The sequence below is a fragment of the Schistocerca piceifrons genome, chromosome 7 (assembly GCF_021461385.2).
Source record: "Schistocerca piceifrons isolate TAMUIC-IGC-003096 chromosome 7, iqSchPice1.1, whole genome shotgun sequence".
NCBI classification, from domain to species: Eukaryota; Metazoa; Arthropoda; class Insecta; order Orthoptera; family Acrididae; genus Schistocerca; species Schistocerca piceifrons.
In genome coordinates, this window is record NC_060144.1 from 431045010 (window position 1) to 431065431 (window position 20422).

Below are 20422 nucleotides of genomic sequence, written 5' to 3' on the forward strand. Positions count from 1 at the left end.
TACTCATTTCTTGAAAGCAGTGTTGCACAAGTAGTTCCATAAATGGCTGTCAACACAGAAATATCAGTACACTACAGTTTCCACATTTTATAAGTTCTGAAGCATTATTTTCATTATTAGAAATGAAAATTGGATGGCTAGATTAGTAGTGGCAGAGAGTTCATGTTTGTTTAAATCAGAAGAAAAGAGAAGGAACGAAGATATTTGGATTCATGAATGGTTGAAGAGAAGACATCAGCTCTGGTGTTCCATGACCTTGTTGAAAGAACAACTGTGGAAGACTCAGAAACTGCTTTGTAAATCGAAGAACAGAGTTTAAGTGCATTATGGAATTAACATACTGAATGCAAGAAGCATTAGGACTGGAATTGAAACTGCAGATTGTATTCCACTTATTTTGGCAAGTGAAAATTCAGTTATCTCAACAGTATCGATAATGCATTCCAAACTCCATCAATGGCCATTTTTTTTCAGGTATTTGTGATGCTATTTACTTTGGAAGTTTCTTTCCTCCAGCTTTCAGCTAACAAAGCTCTTCACTTCAAACATATTAAGTTCTGAATTTTGTATTTTTGCTATTATCTTCACATTGTATTCTTTTGGTAACTGCTGTATTTTGACACCTGTGCTTTTACTGAAGCTTCCTATTTCATCAGTATCTTCAGGATCACTTCCTGCTGACGTCGGAGCACATACGTCGTTGTTGTTGTTGTTGTGGTCTTCAGTCCTGAGACTGGTTTGATGCAGCTCTCCATGCTACTCTATCCTGTGCAAGCTGCTTCATCTCCCAGTACTTACTGCAACCTACGTCCTTCTGAATCTGCTTAGTGTATTCATTTCTTGGTCTCCCTCTACGATTTTTACCCTCCACACTGCTCTCCAATGCTAAATTTGTGATCCCTTCGTGCCTCACAACATGTCCTACCAACCGGTCCCTTCTTCTTGTCAAGTTGTGCCACAAACTCCACTTCTCCCCAATTCTACTCAATACCTCCTCATTAGTTATGTGATCTACCCATCTAATCTTCAGCATTCTTCTGTAGCACCACATTTCGAAAGCTTCTATTCTCTTCTTGTCCAAACTTTTTATTGTCCATGTTTCATTTCCATACATGGCTACACTCCATACAAATACTTTCAGAAACGACTTCCTGACCCTTAAATCTATACTCGATGTTAACAAATTTCTCTTCTTCAGAAATTATTTCCTTCCCATTGCCGGTCTACATTTTATATCCTCTCTACTTCGACCATCATCAGTTATTTTGCTGCCCAAATAGCAAAACTCCTTTACTACTTTAAGTGTCATTTCCTAATCTAATTCCCTCAGCATCGCCCAACTTAATTCGACTACATTCCATTATCCTCGTTTTGCTTTTGTTAATGTTCATCTTATATCCTCCTTTCAAGACACTGTCCATTCCGTTCAACTGCTCTTCCAAGTCCTTTGCTGTCTCTAACAGAATTACAATATCATCGATGAACCTCAAAGTTTTACTTCTTCGCCATGGATTTTAATGCCTACTCCGAATTTTTTTTGTTTCCTTTACTGCTTGCTCTATATACAGATTGAATCACATCGGGGCGAGGCTACAACCCTGTCTCACTCCCTTCCCAACCACTGCTTCCCTTTCATGTCCCTCGACTCTTATAACTGCCATCTGGTTTCTGTACAAATTGTAAATAGCCTTTTGCTCCCCGTATTTTACCCCTGCCACCTTTAGAATTTGAAAGAGAGTATTCCAGTCAACATTGTCAAAAGCTTTCTCTAAGTCTACAAATGCTAGAAACGTAGGTTTGCCTTTCCTTAATCTTTCTTCTAAGATAAGTCGTATAGTCAGTATTGCCTCACATGTTCCAATATTTCTATGGAATCCAAACTGATCTTCCCCAAGGTTGGCTTCTACTAGTTTTTCCATTTGTCTGTAAAGAATTCGCGTTAGTATTTTGCAGCTGTGGCTTATTAAACTGATAGTTCGGTAATTTTCACATCTGTCAACACCTGCTTTCTTTGGGATTGGAATTATTATATTCTTCTTGAAGTCTGAGGATATTTCGCCTGTCTCATACATCTTGCTCACCAGATGGTAGTGTTTTGTCAGGGCTGGCTCTCCCAAGGCCGGCAGTAGTTCTAATGGAATGTTGTCTACTCCCGGGGCCTTGTTTCGACTCAGGTCTTTCAGTGCTCTGTCAAACTCTTCACGCAGTATTGTATCTGCCATTTTATCTTCGTCTACATCCTCTTCCATTTCCAGAATATTGTCCTCAAGTACGTCGCCCTTGTATAGACCCTCTATATACTTCTTCCACCTTTCTGCTTTCCCTTCTTTGCTTAGAACTGGGTTTCTGTCTAAGCTCTTGATATTCATACAAGTGGTTCTCTTTTCTCCAACGGTCTCTCTAATTTTCCTGTAGGCAGTATCTATCTTACCCCTAGTGAAATAAGCCTCTACATCCTTACATTTGTCCTCTAGCCATCCCTGCTTAGCCATTTTGCACTTCCTGTCGATCTCATTTTTGAGACGTTTGTATTCCTTTTTGCCTGCTTCATTTACTGCATTTTTATATTTTCTCCTTTCATCAATTAAATTCAATATTTCTTCTGTTACCCAAGGATTTCTACTAGCCCTCGTCTTTTTACCTACTTGATCCTCTGCTGCCTTCACTACTTCATCCCTCAGCGCCAAGCATTTTCAAATTGCAGGCAGGGATCTTTATCAATTATATTATTTGTTCCAGGATATATTTTTCTTGGTAACACCAACATCATGAATTCTTCAATGTTAATATTACAAAGAAGTGTCTCAAATACAACAATGAATCACACTTTATTCTCACAATGATTGTAATCAATGTCCATCAAGCACTTGTGCATACCGTAACTGTCCATAAACCAACCAGTTTGTCAGTGACCCACACTTCATGTCACATTTACGGAAATGCTGACTGACAGTTTTCTGTAAAAAAAGTTAGAAGATCTCAAAACTGTGTGTGTGTGTGTGTGTGTGTGTGTGTGTGTGTGTGTGTGTGTGTGTGTGTGTGTGCGCGCGCGCGCCTACTATAAAAAGAGCAAGAGCTTGAAAGCTAGTGTTAATTGTTCACACCAATCCTTTATATATGTATATCCCTAATTTTACATATTTTGCCACCCAGAAGGTTAGAAACTTAAGTTTCACAACATAGTATCTCCGTGTAAACTACACCTAAGTGTAAATGTGATGTTTACTAGATAAGATAATCTGGATTCCACTTTATAGGGAAGAAATGAAAGTGAGTACAAATGAATTTTATCTTGTATAAATAACAAAACTTTCAATCTACTTTCTGCTCTCTATTCATGAAATGACTATCTTCTTTTATGCAACACAACAAAATCATACCTGTAGATGTTGCTGCTGCTGCTGCTGCTGCGTGGTATGCTGTTGGGGCGGGACAAGTGGACCTTGATGTGTCGGAATATGTAGGCCAGGTGGAGGAAGTTGCACTTGAACTGGTGGTAAATGAGGTTGTGGATGTGGTTGTTGCTGCTGTGGTTGTGATGTTGGTGGAGGTTGCTGCTGTTGTGACAACATATGCTGCTGTTGCTGTGACTGAATCATCTGCTGGTTTAAGTGTGGTGGTGGCACACCCATTATTGGAGGAGGTGGACCACTCAACTGTCCAACTGCACAAAAGATATATTCATGCAAAAAGTCATATTTCTTGCAAACTTCTCAAAAGGCATTAAAAAATGTTAAAATATTTCCCAAAAATTAACTTCAGCTTTAATTTCAATAATGGAGAAAAAAAAAATAGGAATAGATGTCACCTGCAACAGGAAATGGGTAGTTATTTGGATATTAATTTTCAAATGAGATAACGTCACAGTTCATGCTGTAACACTGCTCAATGCAGATAATTCTTTCACATTCTAAAATATGTCTCTCACGTTAAACCGTAATCGGAACACTCCACTATTTTTGTTACTTTTTTCTTAAATATAGTAGTTTCCACTTATAACTGCCAAAGCTGTTATGTATTGCTATTGCAGTTTTGAATGTCCGCCATTTGTGATTTCTGCTTAAAAATGAGCAACACCTGAAACTGTAATCACAATGAATAAAAATACAGGGTGATTCAAAAAGAATACCACAACTTTAAAAATGTGTATTTAATGAAAGAAACATAATATAACCTTCTGTTATACATCATTACAAAGAGTATTTAAAAAGGTTTTTTTTCACTCAAAAACAAGTTCAGAGATGTTCAATATGGCCCCCTCCAGACACTCGAGCAATATCAACCCGATACTCCAACTCGTTCCACACTCTCTGTAGCATATCAGGCGTAACAGTTTGGATAGCTGCTGTTATTTCTCGTTTCATATCATCAATGGTGGCTGGGAGAGGTGGCCGAAACACCATATCCTTAACATACCCCCATAAGAAAAAATCGCACGGGGTAAGATCAGGGCTTCTTGGAGGCCAGTGATGAAGTGCTCTGTCACGAGCTGCCTGGCGGCCGATCCATCGCCTCGGGCAGTTGACATTCAGGTAGTTACGGACAGATAAGTGCCAATGTGGTGGCGCTCCATCCTGCTGAAATATGAATTGTTGTGCTTCTTGTTCGAGCTGAGGGAACAGCCAATTTTCTAACATCTCCAGATACTGTAGTCCAGTTACAGTAGCACCTCCGAAGAAAGGTGACGCTGACGCCTAGTCAACAGCGCCTCAAGCGAACAAATGTACAACTAAATGAAACTTTATAGCTCCCTTAATTCGCCGACAGATAATGCTTAGCTCTGCTTTTTGTCGTTGCAGAGTTTTAAATTCCTAAAGTTGTGGTATTCTTTTTGAATCACCCTGTATTTACAGCTGTTACGTGGAGATTACATCTTTAATACTTACATGAAGGCTGCAGACAAATTCCACACATCAAATTACTATAATCTGCTCAAATCACTTTAAGACTGGCAGCTATGTATCAAGTAGTGAAGTGAGGTCCAAGGGGGAGGCACAACAAGCATTCTGCCATTCCCACGAGACATGTAGCTGCAGTAACCACCATGTTTAATAATTATATGGGGCATTCAAAAAGAAATGGAATGCGCAAACCAGTGACAGGATGGTAATATAGTGGCGTGTGTAACGAGGTTTGGTTCCTACCAGAAAGTGGAAGTCCACAGCCCGTCACTAGAGGGCATGTGTGCACGTCTCTTGACTATACACAGCTAGCAGCAGCAAGCATCAATTGTCCAACACTGCCAGTCACATTGCAAACAGTGACATAGAGGCGTCAAAAGAAGAGCAAAGAGGTGTTGCTGATTTTCTGACAGCGGAAGGAGTAGGAGGAATGGACATTCATCGACGAATGTCGCAAGTGTATGGCGAATACTGCATGTCCCTTGCAAGGGTCAAGGCATAGCACAAGCGCTTGCGGGAAGGATGGGTGTCATTAGCCAGTGATGCACAATCTGGAGCACTCATTACCCAGGACCACTGATTGACAGCGAAAGCCGTAGCCGGCATGGTCGGGTTGAGTGTCGGTAGTGTTCACACCATCATGAAGGAGCAAATGCACATGTGCAAAGTGTGTGCCCAAAGGGTGCCCCCTGGTCTTCAACCACACCAGGAAGCATGTCGAATGGCCCACTGTCTTGCTCATCTGCAGCACTTTACTCAGGAAGGGAATGCGTTCCTGGCATGAGTGGTGGCAAATGATTCACCTTGGATGCCAACTTCCAGCTGTGCGTGCAGAACTGGTTAATATCACAGCCCCGGGAATTTTATGAGCCAGCCATTCGCTACCTTGTGTCACAGTGGGACAAGTGTCTCAACAGCCAGGGTCAATACTTCTAACATACAGGTACTGGTTTCTGTAAATATTTCTCTGGCTCGTTTCTTTTTGAATGTCCCTTATACATTAACCCCACCACCAAAACACTTCTCACTTGCTTCTGTTTCAGACAGCTTGTTGTTCTGTATGATTATTCATTGCACCCTGTGATTCTGTTTTCTTTGTTTTTATTTTATTTTTTTTTTATTTTTTTTTTTTTATTGCCAGAATTTTTGCTTTACTTGTGTGGTGCTGAACCATGTCTGAAGCAAGCTTTTTGATTGTTGTAAGTGGAAAGTTCGATGTCATTCTCTTGGCTAGGGTACCACTGTATGACGTCAGCTGAGAGAAATGCTTTGTGTGTTATGTGCCAAGGTTGAGAGTGAAAACCTTAACGGTGGCTCACTGCCACGATTAACAAGGTAATCTACAAATTGCTGCAGCTCTGAATATAAACATATAGACTGTTGTGAAGACTGATACGGAAATGGTCAAGAAAGGAAAGGAGAATGTTCCCTGAGCAATTTCTTTGTTCTCCTTCTGTCCTAGCAATTTCAATTTGCATTTTTCCACTGTTAACTGAGCAAACTATAAATTTTAAATGGTTTTCACATGAAATCTCCATGTCTCGGTGCCATAAGCGAAAACTGATAATGTACACTGTAAGGTTTCCTATTTATGCACATCATAAGGTTAATGCTAAAAATCCTATTTAATTTTCTAAAAGCATTTCAGACCACTTTTACTCTTCTGTTTATTTCTATTTCTGTCCATCCAGACACCTTCATCTGTTCTAAACACCGGAGCTCGTCAACTGATTATATAAATTCAATGTTGATTTGTCCAATTTTCTTTTCACTGTGTTAGTTATCACCTCAGGCGTATTGTCCTATATTTTAATGACTTGTTTCAAAGTCGCTCTATTAAGCCCTTCCATTCAATGTTCAACTTTACCTGCACTTGAGGTAAACAGTATAATGTCATATGTGTAATAATACTTTTTTCAGCAGCTTCATGCTTTGAAGAAAGTGAAGTGGAATCTTTGGAGTGGCCTACCCAAAAAGATCTGAACATTATCTAACATTTTTGGAAGCTTGAGTTGCGGCCAAGATCAAAAACACAGCAACCACCGTTCACTGCTTTCAGCCCTTCAACTGAAACAAACGTGCTTAACTATAGACCACGATGAACACTGATCTTTGTCTCATCCAGCAGCATGCCCTAAATGCTTCACTTTCAGGCTGCTATTTCACTTCGAGTTAGCGAAAGCAGGCTTCTTTACTGTGTGCAGAATATTGTTTGGAGTACTGACAGTCATGACTTCCTATATCAATCAGAGCTGGGTCACCATAAAAACTAAATAAATAATTATAACAACAAAAATAATCAATACAGTGTAATCAATACAATGTAAATGGATAGACAAAACATCTACTCACCAAGTGGTGGCAGGGGGATAAAAAAAAAAAAAAAAAAAAACACACACACACACACACACACACACAAAGAATTTAACTTTTACAAGATTTAAGATTTTGGAACCAGTGGCTCCTTCTTCTGGCAGAAGAGTTGAAGTGGAAGGAAGACAGGTGAAGGAAAAGGACTGGAGAGGTTTAAGGAAAGGGGAATAGTTCAGAAAAGTCACCCAGAGCCCCGGGTTAAGGGAGACCTACAGACGGGCTGAGAAGGAAAGACCAATTGTTTGGGACTGCAGCAGATGAGATTTGAAAACCTGAGAGCTTAAAGGTGGAAGACAGGGTAATATGCAAGACAGAGATTACTACTAGAACATCATGCATGAGTTAATAAGAGTGAAAAGTTAAGTGAATTGTATGTAACAAAGGTGGGGGGTGGGATGGCAAAAAATAGATGAGGCAAAAAATGGAAGAGGTAGAAAACTAAAATGGTGTGAAGAAAGAAGTAGTTACTGTGAAGAAATGCTGTGATGGAAAGACTTAACATAAATTAAGGCCAGGTGGGCGGCGAGAACCAAGGACGTGTTGTAGTGCTACTTCCCATCTACAGAGTTCTGAGAAGCTTGTGTCTGAGGGTAGAATCCAGATGGCAAGTGTGGTGAAACAGGCACCAAAAACATGACTGTCATGCTGTACAGCATGCTTAGCAACAGGATATCATGTGTTGCCTTTATACACCCTATGCCTACGTCCATTCATCCTGATTGATAACTGGGTGGTAGGCATGCAAAAATAAACATGTTCAGCCTTTTAGAGTAGTATGACTACCACCCAGTTATCACTTCAGGATGAATGGGAATAGGCAGAGGGTGCATACACAATATCCTGTTGCAAAGCATGCTGTACAACATGACAGTCATGATTTCGGTGCCTTCCAGTAATTTTCGGGTTCGCAGCCGGATCCCATCAACATTCTGGCCATCCTTAAGTGAGTAAACAAAGTACTGAAGAGACTTGATGCAGTCATGGTACTTATAGCATATTCCACGCATGCGAATCGTACTGGCAGTTTACAGCACGCCTTACGAGGTGGCATGCGCGAGGCACCCAAGTTGTGTGTGCTGCCCTCAGTAGTGAACTAAGGACAAACTAATCGCTGAGTATTGACTGAGCATGCTAATTCCGTTGTGACTGCATAATTTTAATAATAGGATTCCAATTTTTATCAAGCTGAAAGCGGTTCTCACAACTCATTAAATTATTGGCAAGATGTAGTATTTCCACGGATTCTTTAATCACAGAGTCCCAGAAGCTGGAAACTGGTACTCAAAATTTTTGTATTATTGTATGCCACTGAATGTCCCATGGAAATGCAATGTTCTGCCACTGCTGATTTTAAAGGTTGCCGCAGATGAGTGTGTCTTTCGTGTTCTACACAGCGTTGCTGAACTGTTCGTGTCGTCTGACCTATATATGCAGAGCCACACTCACAGGGAATTTTATAAACACCCGCCTTCCTCAATTGCAAATCATCTTTAATAGATCCAACTAAGGCCCTGCTCTTTGATGGTGGACAGATGATGACATTGATACTATTCTTCCTAAGCAATTTGCCTATTTAGAAGACACGTTCCTGGCATATGGAAGGAACACAGAGTTCATTTATAGTTGTCATCAGTCTCCTTAGAGTGTTGCTTCTTGTTATTATAATTGTGCATGGCCTTCCGTATTTGAGGCGAAGTATAGCCATTCTCTTTAAAAACCTTTTCCAGATAATTCTTCATGAAGGCTATCAGTATCCAAAATTACATGTGACCGATGAATTAAAGTACTGAGAACACTGGCAGTTTGTATGGGGTGATGGCAGCTGGACACCTGAAGATATAGATCTGTATGTGTGGGTTTTCTGTACACCGAATGTCCCAAAGACCCATCATTCTTATGGCATACTAACACGTCTACAAAGGGTAAAGTCCCATCTTTCTCAATTTCCATAGTAAACTTGATGTTCTCATGTAAAGTGTTTAAATGACAAAGGAACTTCTACACTTCTTGTCTGCCATGAGGTCATACAACAAAAGTATCATCTACGTACTGCCAGAAAACAATAGGCTTTAAGACGGCGGACTCAAGAGCTTTCTCCTCAAAGTCTTCCATAAAAAGATTGACCACCACAGGAGACAAGGGACTCCCCATGGCAACACCATCAGTTTGTTCAAAAAATTCGTTATTAAATAAAAAATAAGTTGAGGAGAGAGTATGTTCAAACTGCCGATGTTCTCAGTACTTTAATTCATTAGGAGCATGTAATTTCGGATGCTGATGGCCTTCATAAAGAATTAATGCATTTGGAAAAGGTTTCTAAAGAGAATGGCTATACTTCGCGTCAAATACAGAATGCCATGCACAATTATAATAACAAGAAGTAACGCTCTGAGGAGACTGATGACTATAAATCTACTGCATTCCTTCTGTATGCTGGGAACGTGTTCTAAAATAGACTGATTGCTTAGGAAGCATAATATCAATGGCATCTTTCATCCACCAGCAAAGAGCAGAGCCTTAGTTGGATCCATTATAGACGATTTACAATTCCCTGTGAGTTTGGCTCTGCATATATAGGTCAGATGACATGAAAGGTTCAGCAACGCTGTGTAGAACATGAAAGACACACCTGCCTGTGGCAACCTTTAAAATCACCAGGGGCAGAACATTGCATTTCCATAGGACATCCAATGGAATACGATAATACCAAAATTTTAGCACCGATTTCCAGCTTCTGGGACTCTGTAATTAAAGAAAACGTGGAAATACATCTTGCCAATAATTTAATGAACCGTGACAACCACTTTCAGCTTGATAAAAATTGGAATCCTATTATTAAAATTATGCAGTCACAACGGAATCGACGTGCTCAGTCGATACTCAGTGATTAGTTTGTGCTTACTTCACGACTGAGGGCAGCACACATAACTTCGGTGCCTTGTGCATGTCACCTCCTATCGCATGTGCCATACATTGCCAGAACAATTCGCGTGCATGAAATTCGCTATAAATACCATGACTGCATCAGGTCTCTTCAGCATTTTGTCTACTCACCTGAGGATGGCCGGATGTCTCTGGGCCAAAATATTGTGGCAGAATGTTAATGGGACCCGGCTGCAACCTCAAAAATTACTGGAGGAAGAAATACACCAGGAAAATTTCAGAAGTCATCTCTGTGCCTGTTTCACCACACGCACCATTTGGATTCTTCCCCCAGACACCAATTTCTCAGAACCGCGCAGGTGGTAACTAGCACTACAACATGTCATTGGTTCTCACCACCCACCTGGCCTTTATTTATGTTAATTCCCTCTGTCTCAGCATTTCTTCAATTGTAGTTTCACGCTTTTAATCATTGGAAGATAAACTGCTGCAATGATAGACATACAGGTGTTAAAATTGCTTTCGGGAAAAAAAAAATTCATCTCCCAACAAGTTTCAAAATTATTTATTACCAAATGACAAAGGCTGTTAGTCTCTTGCAAGTCAGCTCAGTAGTTCCTTTTTAGTTATAGACCAACAATACAAGATGTTTCAAAAAGGCATTCACAACTTTGAAAAAATTCATGTAAATTAATTCATAGTACCTACAGAGGTGAGTGTACTGTCAATTTGTAGGCAAATACATCAAGTTGTGTCTTCCGTAGTTCACTAGTGCCGAACTGCACTGTAAGGAGTGCTAGCTGCAGTTCAGTTAAGATGGCTGCCTTCACTGGACCCAAGCGTGCAAGTTGTGTGTTTTGGTTTCAAGAATCGAAGTCAGCGACAACAGTTCAGCATAATTTCTGTACCAAGTACATTAAAGACCCTCCTAGTAGGCCTACAATTTTTGAGTGGCATAAACGTTTTATAGAAACAGGGTGCTCGATAAGACATGGGAAAAATGCAGGTTGTCTAAGCACATCTGACGGTGTCATTGAGTGAGTGAGACAACGTTTTGCCAACAGCCCTATGAAACCAACCCGGCATGCATCTCGCAAACTGCAAACCCAACATATGACAGTTCGGCTTGTGCTGAGAAACCATTTGCATTTGAAACCATACAGATTGATGATCGTACAAGCAATAAAAGACACTAATAAAATTGCTCGCAAGAACTTGTTTGCGGATATGGCAAATCGATTACATGAGACTGAACATTTCTTGGACAAAATCATCTTTTCTGATGAGTTAACTTTTCACTTAAGTTGCAAGGTTAGCACACAACTGTACAATTTGGAGCAGTGAAAATCCACATCAAACATTGCAACAGGTTCGTGATAGCCCTAAACTGAACACTTTTTGTGAACTGAGCAAGAACAAAGTGTACAGCCCTTTTCTTTTCGATGAGAGAAACATCAGTGGGATAGTGTACATGGATATGTTACAACAATTTTTGATTGACAAGGATGACAAAGAATGAAATGTTTACTTCATGCAAGATGGTGCACCACCCCATTACCTGGCTGTCCGGGATTTTCCCAGTGACCGCTTTCCAGGTCAATGTATTGGCCATGATATGCCAATTGCATGGCCCCCACTTTCCCCAGACCTGACAACATTCGACTTTTTTATGGGGATTCATCAAGGATATCATGTTTGTACCTCCTTTGCCAGCTTCTTTACCTGAACTTAGAGCAAGAAGTTACACTGCCAATGACAAGGTACACCTGCAATGCTACAGTGAGTTTGGGAAGAAACTGACTTCCGATGGCATGTGTGCAGGGTAACACAAGCAACATCTTTAGTTTAAGGTAAAAAAAACTTGATGTGTTTCCCTACAAAGTAACACTAAACACAGCTTTATATCTTCTTTCAATAAATTTATACGAATTTTTAAAGTTGTAAAGTCCTTTTTGAAACACCATGTATATGTTTTATACGTACAAGCCTCAATATATTAAGAAATGATCAAATATGTTTATAATTGAGTGGATTGTTTAGATAACTCATTAAAGTATTCTGTTTAATGTGTTGCAGAATAGACCATTTCACTGCATAAGTGTGATTGCAGTTATCTAGGATATGGCTCATTTTATAATTTGGAAGTGTCGCTACACATCTACATCTACATCTACATTTATACTCCGCAAGCCACCCAACGGTGTATGGCGGAGGGCACTTTACGTGCCACGGTCATTACCTCCCTTTTCTGTACCAGTTGCGTATGGTTCGCGGGAAGAACGACTGTCTGAAAGCCTCCGTAAGCGCTCGAATCTCTGTAATTTTACATTCGTGATCTCCACGGTAGGTATAAGTAGGGGGAAGCAATATATTTGATACCTCATCCAGAAATGCACCCTCTCGAAACCTGGCGAGCAAGCTACACTGCGATGCAGAGCGCCTCTCTTGCAGAGTCTGTCACTTGAGTTTGCTAAACATCTCCGTAATGCTATCACGGTTACCACATAACCCTGTGACGAAACGCGCCGCTCTTCTTTGGATCTTCTCTATCTCCTCCGTCAACCCGATCTGGTATGGATCCCACACTGATGAGCAATACTCAAGTATAGCTTGAATGAGTGTTTTGTAAGCCACCTCCTTTGTTGATGGGTTTACATTTTCTAAGGACTCTCCCAATGAATCTCAACCTGGCACCACCACCGAGCGAGGTGGCGCAGTGGTTAGCACACTGGACTCGCATTCGGGAGTACGACGGTTCAATCCAGTCTCCAGCCATCCTGATTTAGGTTTTCCGTGATTTCCCTAAATCGCTTCAGGCAAATGCCGGGATGGTTCCTTTGAAAGGGCACGGCCGATTTCCTTCCCAATCCTTCCCTAACCCGAGCATGAGCTCCGTCTCTAATGACCTCGTTGTCGACGGGACGTTAAACACTAACCACCACCACCACCACCACCACCACCACCACCACCACCAACCCGGCACCTGCCTTACCAACAATTAATTTTATATGATCATTCCACTTCAAATCGTTCCGCATGCATACTCCCAGATATTTTACAGAAGTAACTGCTACCAGTGTTTGTTCCGTTATCATATAATCATACAATAAAGGATCCTTCTTGCTATGTATTCGCAATACATTACATTTGTCTATGTTAAGGGTCAGTTGCCACTCCCTGCACCAAGTGCCTATCCGCTGCAGATCTTCCTGCATTTCGCTACAATTTTCTAATGCTGCAACTTCTCGATATACTACAGCATCGTCCGCGAAAAGCCGCATGGAACTTCCGACACTATCTACTAGGTCATTTATATATATATTGTGAAAAGCAATGGTCCCATAACACTCCCCTGTGGCACGCCAGAGGTCACTCCAACATCTGTAGACGTCTCCCCATTGATAACAAAATGCTGTGTTCTGTTTGCTAAAAACTCTTCAATCCAGCCACACAGCTGGTCTGATATTCCGTAGGCTCTTACTTTGTTTATCAGGCGACAGTGCGGAACTGTATCGAACGCCTTCCGGAAGTCAAGGAAAATAGCATCTACCTGAGAGCCTGTATCTAATATTTTCTGGGACTCATGAACAAATAAAGCGAGTTGGGTCTCACACGATCGCTGTTTCCGGAATCCATGTTGATACCTACAGAGTAGATTCTGGGTTTCCAAAAACGACATGATACGCGAGCAAAAAACATGTTCTAAAATTCTACAACAGATCGACGTCAGAGATATAGGTCTATAGTTTTGCGCATCTGCTCGACGACCCTTCTTGAAGACTGGGACTACCTGTGCTCTTTTCCAATCATTTGGAACCTTCCGTTCCTCTAGGGACTTGCGGTACACGGCTGCTAGAAGGGGGGCAAGTCCTTTCGCGTACTCTGTGTAGAATCGTATTGGTATCCCGTCAGGTCCAGTGGACTTTCCTCTGTTGAGTGATTCCAGTTGCTTTTCTATTCCTTGGACACTTATTTCGATGTCAGCCATTTTTTTCGTTTGTGCGAGGATTTAGATAAGGAACTGCAGTGTAATCTTCCTCTGTGAAACAGCTTTGGAAAAAGGTGTTTAGTATTTCAGCTTTAAGCGTGTCATCCTCTGTTTCAATGCCATCATCATCCCAGAGTGTCTGGATATTCTGTTTCAAGCCACTTACTGATTTAACGTAAGACCAGAACTTCCTAGGATTTTCTGTCAAGTCGGTACATAGAATTTTACTTTCGAATTCACTGAACGCTTCACGCATAGCCCTCCTTACGCTAACTTTGACATAGTTTAGCTTCTGTTTGTCTGAGAGGTTTTGGCTGCATTTAAACTTGCAGTGAAGCTCTCTTTGCTTTCGCAGTAGTTTCCTAACTTTGTTGTTGAACCACGGTGGGTTTTTCCCGTCCCTCACAGTTTTACTCGGCACGTACCTGTCTAAAATGCATTTTACGATTGCCTTGAACTTTTTCCATAAACACTCAACATTGTCAGTGTCACACCAGAAATTTTCGTTCTGATCTGTTAAGTAGTCTGAAATCTGCCTTCTATTACTCTTGCTAAACAGATAAACCTTCCTCCCTTTTTTTATATTCCTATTAAATTCCATATTCAGGGATGCTGCAATGGCCTTGTGATCACTGATTCCCTGTTCTGCACTTACAGAGTCGAAAAGTTCGGGTCTGTTTGTTATCAGTAGGTCCAAGATGTTATCTCCACAAGTCGGTTCTCTGTTTAATTGCTTGAGGTAATTTTCAGATAGTGCACTCAGTATAATGTCACTCGATGCTCTGTCCCTACCACCCATCCTAAACATCTGAGTGTCCTAGTCTATATCTGGTAAATTGAAATCTCCACCTAAGACTATAACATGCTGAGAAAATTTATGTGAAATGTATTCCAAATTTTCTCTCAGTTGTTCTGCCACTAATACTGCTGAGTCGGGCGGTCGGTAAAAGCAGCCAACTATTAACCTAGCTCGGTTGTTGAGTGTAACCTCCACCCATAATAATTCACAGGAACTATCGACTTCTATTTCACTACAGGATAAACTACGACTAACAGCGACAAACACTCCACCGCCAGTTGCATGCAATCTATCCTTTCTAAACACCGTCTATGCCTTTGTAAAAATTTCAGCAGAATTTATCTCTGGCTTCAGCCAGCTTTCTGTACCTATAACGATTTCAGCTTCGGTGCTTTCTATCAGCGCTTGAAGTTCCGGTACTTTACCAATGCAGCTTCGACAGTTTACAATTACAATACCGATTGCTGCTTGGACCCCGCATGTCCTGACTTTGCCCCGCACCCTTTGAGGCTGCTGCGCTTTCTGTACTTGCCCGAGGCCATCTAAACTAAAAAACCGCCCAGTCCACGACACACAACCCCTGCTACCCGTGTAGCCGCTTGTTGCGTGTAGTGGACTCCTGACCTATCCAGCGGAACCCAAAACCCCACCACCCTATGGTGAAAGTCGAGGAATCTGCAGCCCACACGGTCGCAGAACCGTCTCAGCCTCTGATTCAGACCCTCCACTCGGCTCTGTACCAAAGGTCCGCAGTCAGTCCCGTTGACAATGTTGCAGATGGTGAGCTCTGCTTTCATCCCGCTAGCGAGACTGGCAGTCTTCACCAAATCAGATAGCCGCCGGAAGCCAGAGAGGATTTCCTCTGATCCATAGCGACACATATCATTGGTGCCAACATGGGCGACCACCTGCAGATGGGTGCACCCTGTACCCTTCATGGCATCCAGAAGGACCCTTTCCACATCTGGAATGACTCCCCCCGGTATGCACATGGAGTGCATACTGGTTTTCTTCCCCTCTCTTGCTGCCATATCTCTAAGGGGGTCCATTACGCGCCTGACGTTGGAGCTCCCAACTACCAGTAAGCCCACCCTCTGCGACCGCCCACGCTATTTATGTCAAGGAGATACAGTGAAACTGGTGCACTAGATCACTGTTGTATGTAAATTACTACTCCTGTAGAGTCTATTTCATGAAACTTGTTTCAAAGCTTCATGTACAATTAGTTTCTTAGACTCTGGTAGTACGGTAATGTGACTTCTCTATAAAAGGATGAAGACAAATGAATAATACATATACTATGGAAACATAGCACAACTTAATCATAGCTAACACTTGGTTCAAGAATCATAAAAGAAGGTTGTATACATGGAAGAAGCCTGGAGATACTGACAGGTTTCAGATAGATTATGTAATCATAAGACAGAGATTTAGGAACCAGATTTTAAATTGTAAGACATTTCCAGGGGCAGATGTGGACTCTGACCACAATCTATTGGTTATGAACTGTAGATTAAAACTGAAGAAACTGCAAAAAGGTGGGAATTTAAGGAGATGGGACCTGGATAAACTGAATAACCAGAGGTTGTACAGAGTTTCAGGGAGAGCATAAGGGAACGATTGACAAGAATGGGGGAAAGAAATAGAGTAGAAGAAGAATGGGTAGCTTTGAGGGATGAGGTGGTGAAGGCAGCAGAGGATGAAGTAGGTAAAAAGACAAAGGCTAGTAGAACTCCTCGGGTAACAGAAGAAGTATTGAATTTAATTGATGAAAGGAGAAAATATAAAAATGCAGTAAATGAAGCAGGCAAAAAGGAATACAAACGTCTCAAAAATGAGATTGACAGGAAGTGAAAAATGGCTAAGCAGGGATGGCTAGAGGACAAATGTAAGGATTTAGAGGCTTATCTCACTAGGGGTAAGATAGATACTGCCTACAGGAAAATTAGAGAGACCGTTGGAGAAAAGAGAACCACTTGTATGAATATCAAGAGCCTAGAGGGAAACCCAGTTCTAAGCAAAGAAGGGAAAGCAGAAAGGTGGAAGGAGTATATAGAGGGTCTATACAAGGGCGACGTACTTGAGGACAATATTCTGGAAATGGAAGAGGATGTAGACGAAGATGAAATGGGAGATACAATACGGCGTGAAGAGTTTGACAGAGCACTGAAAGACATGAGTCGAAACAAGGCCCCGGGAGTAGACAACATTCCATTAGAACTACTGCAGGCCTTGGGAGAGCCAGTCCTGACAAAACACTACCATCTGGTGAGCAAGATGTATGAGACAGGCGAAATACCCTCAGACTTCAAGAAGAATATAATAATTCCAATCCCAAAGAAAGCAGGTGTTGACAGATGTGAAAATTACCGAACTATCAGTTTAATAAGCCACAGCTGCAAAATACTAACGCGAATTCTTTACAGACAAATGGAAAAACTAGTAGAAGCCAACCTTGGGGAAGATCAGTTTGGATTCCATAGAAATATTGGAACATGTGAGGCAATACTGACTATACGACTTATCTTAGAAGAAACATTAAGGAAAGGCAAACCTACGTTTCTAGCATTTGTAGACTTAGAGGAAGTGTTTGACAATGTTGACTGGAATACTCTCTTTCAAATTCTGAAGTTGGCAGGGGCAAAATACAGGGAGCGAAAGGCTATCTACAATTTGTACAGAAACCAGATGGCAGTTATAAGAGTCGAGGGACATGAAAGGGAAGTAGTGGTTGGGAAGGGAGTGAGACAGGGTTGTAACCTTTCCCCGATGTTATTCAACCTTTATATTGAGCAAGCAGTGAAGGAAACCGAAGAAAAATTTGGAGTAGGTATTAAAATCCATGGAGAAGTAATAAAAACTTTGAGGTTTGCCGATGACATTGTAATTCTTTCAGAGACAGCAAAGGACTTGGAAGAGCAGTTGAACGGAATGAACAGTGTCTTGAAAGGAGGATATAAGATGAACATCAACAAAAGCAAAACAAGGATAATGGAATGTAGTCGAATTAAGTTGGGTGATGCTGAGGGAATTAGATTAGGAAATGACACACTTAAAGTAGTAAAGGAGTTTTGCTATTTGGGGAGCAAAATAACTGATGATGGTCGAAGTAAAGAAGATATAAAATGTAGACTGGCAATGGCAAAAAAAAGCATTTCTGAAGAAGAGAAATTTGTTAAGATCGTTTATAGATCTAAGTGTCAGGAAGTCATTTCTGAAAGTATTTGTACGGAGTGTAGCCATGTATGGAAGTGAGACATGGACGATAAATAGTTTGGAAAAGAAGAGAATAGCTTTCGAAATGTGGTGCTACAGAAGAATGCTGAAAATTAGATGGGTAGATCACATAACTAATGAGGAGGTATTGAACAAGATTGGGGAGAAGAGAAGTTTGTGGCACAACTTGACTAGAAGAAGGGATCAGTTGGTAGGACGTGTTCTGAGGCATCAAGGGATCACCAATTTAGTATTGGAGAGCAGGGTGGAGGGTAAAAATCGTAGAGGGAGACCAAGAGATGAATACACTAAGCAGATTCAAAAGGATGTAGGTTGCAGTAGTTACTGGGAGATGAAGAAGCTTGCACAGGATAGAGTAGCATGGAGAGCTGCATCAAACCAGCCTCAGGACTGAAGACCACAACAACAACATGGAAAAATAGCAACTACAACAAAGCTCTCACTATTTTTCTTAGTAATTTGTGAAAGTATTTCTTTTAAGTGGGAAATACTTCACGAGCTCCAGGAAAGGATGGCTGTGTTCAACTGGCCTTACTTTGATCCACTGATGCTCAATTTTGCTTTTTGTTTGTAACTTATGAAGATGCTTCTCAATAGTAAGTCCACCTTTTGTGCTTGTACATGGCAGCTCAATAATATATCCAACGAACAAAATTCATAATTAACATCTAAATGTCGAAACACACACACACACACACACACACACACACACACACACACACACACACACACAAAACCTACACTGATGAGTCAAAACATTATGACCACCTGCTTAATAGCTTGTTTGTCTGTCTATGGAATGAAATACATCACTGATTCTGCATATTAGGGATCCAACAGTCTGTTGGTAGGTATGTGGAGGTATGCTCAGGTCATGTAATTCACATGAATAAAGGGCCACTGATTTGCTTATATGGTGATGGCGCCCAATAGCGACCAAGAAGGGTTCTGTAGTATTTACATCAGTCAAATTTGGTTGCTGAGACATCAAAGTGAGTTCACTGTACCACACCTAAAACCACTGTATCACAGTTCTGGCTCTGAGACAATTATACTGCTGAAAGATGACTTCCCTGTCAGAGAAGACATCAAGCATTAGGGGATGCAAGTGGTTCGCAGATGGGAGTGTGTCTTTCACAACTACAACAGTTACCATGCAAGTGCAGGAGAATGTCCTCCCATAGCATAATTCCGTTCCCACCAACCTACGTCCGTGGCATACAACATGTTTCAAGCCACCTTGCACCATTTTGATGGCATTTATGAAGACTACCATCGACCTGGTGTACCAAAAATGTGATCACCCAAAGAGCCGACACATTTCCATTGATCAATAGTTGAATCTCGATGGACCCATGCCCACTGAAATCGTAACTGACCATGCTGTTGGGTCAACATGTCAACACATCGGGATGGTCTGCTGTGGACCTCCATGTTGAACGATGTACAGTGAACAGTATACTCCGAAACACTTGTGCGTGCACCAGTTTGGCTTTTTCGGCAGAAATGCCGCACAGAACAATCTACTCTACTTAACAGAACAGACAAGCCGCTGAATCCCACATTCTGCGAAGTCATGGATGTCCAACCATTTAGTACAAAGTGGTAGTTTCACTATCCTTCTACCTCTTCCGTAGATGCCCAATGTTCCCATATTGACCCAAAGACACTGTTAATTACGACTGCAGTGGACATAGGATAACTGGTCCATGGTACAATGAAATCATGTTGCTTGCTCAGTTGAATTACTTACATCATGTCAATGGTTGTGTCTAGGTACAAAAGGCTAATCGAAAAGTGCACCATGCCATGGACGCAGACCAGCAGGGGCAATGTTATTCTATGGATGACATTTGCCTGGATTTCCTTGTGATCTCTGGTAGTAATCCAAGATACACTAACAACAGTGGGCTACAATAAAATTATTGCATCCCTTCGTACTTAATGTCTTCTCTGACAGAAATGGCATCTTTCAGCAGGATATCTGTCCATGACACAAGGCCAGGTCCACGCTACATTGATTTCAGAAGTACAATAGTGAAGACACATGAATGTCTTGGGTTATCAAATTCACCTGAGCTAAATGTGATGGAATACACATCAGGTGCTACCAGGCACGGAGTTCGCACCCACCGACCCATACCTATCAGGAATTGTATGACGATATATGAAAAGGATAGTTGCTCCTCACCATATAGCAGAGATGCTGACTCGCAGAAATGCACAACAAAATGACTGTCG

At 41.3% G+C, this 20422-nt stretch overlaps 1 protein-coding gene across 7 annotated transcripts in view; it reads right to left on the minus strand.

Annotated features, from left to right (window-relative positions):
• The window catches only part of LOC124805382 (transcription factor SPT20 homolog), a 309909-nt gene that overhangs the window by 117742 nt on the left and 171745 nt on the right, over positions 1 to 20422 (minus strand). For all 7 annotated transcript variants that reach the window (XR_007017452.1, XM_047265939.1, XM_047265940.1 and 4 more), the window contains one exon: positions 3381 to 3664. Coding sequence is in view for 6 of the 7 variants with exons in the window: in XM_047265939.1 (XP_047121895.1) it covers positions 3381 to 3664 (284 nt within the window). In the remaining variant the exon portion in view is untranslated. The remainder of the gene's footprint in view (positions 1 to 3380; positions 3665 to 20422) is intronic.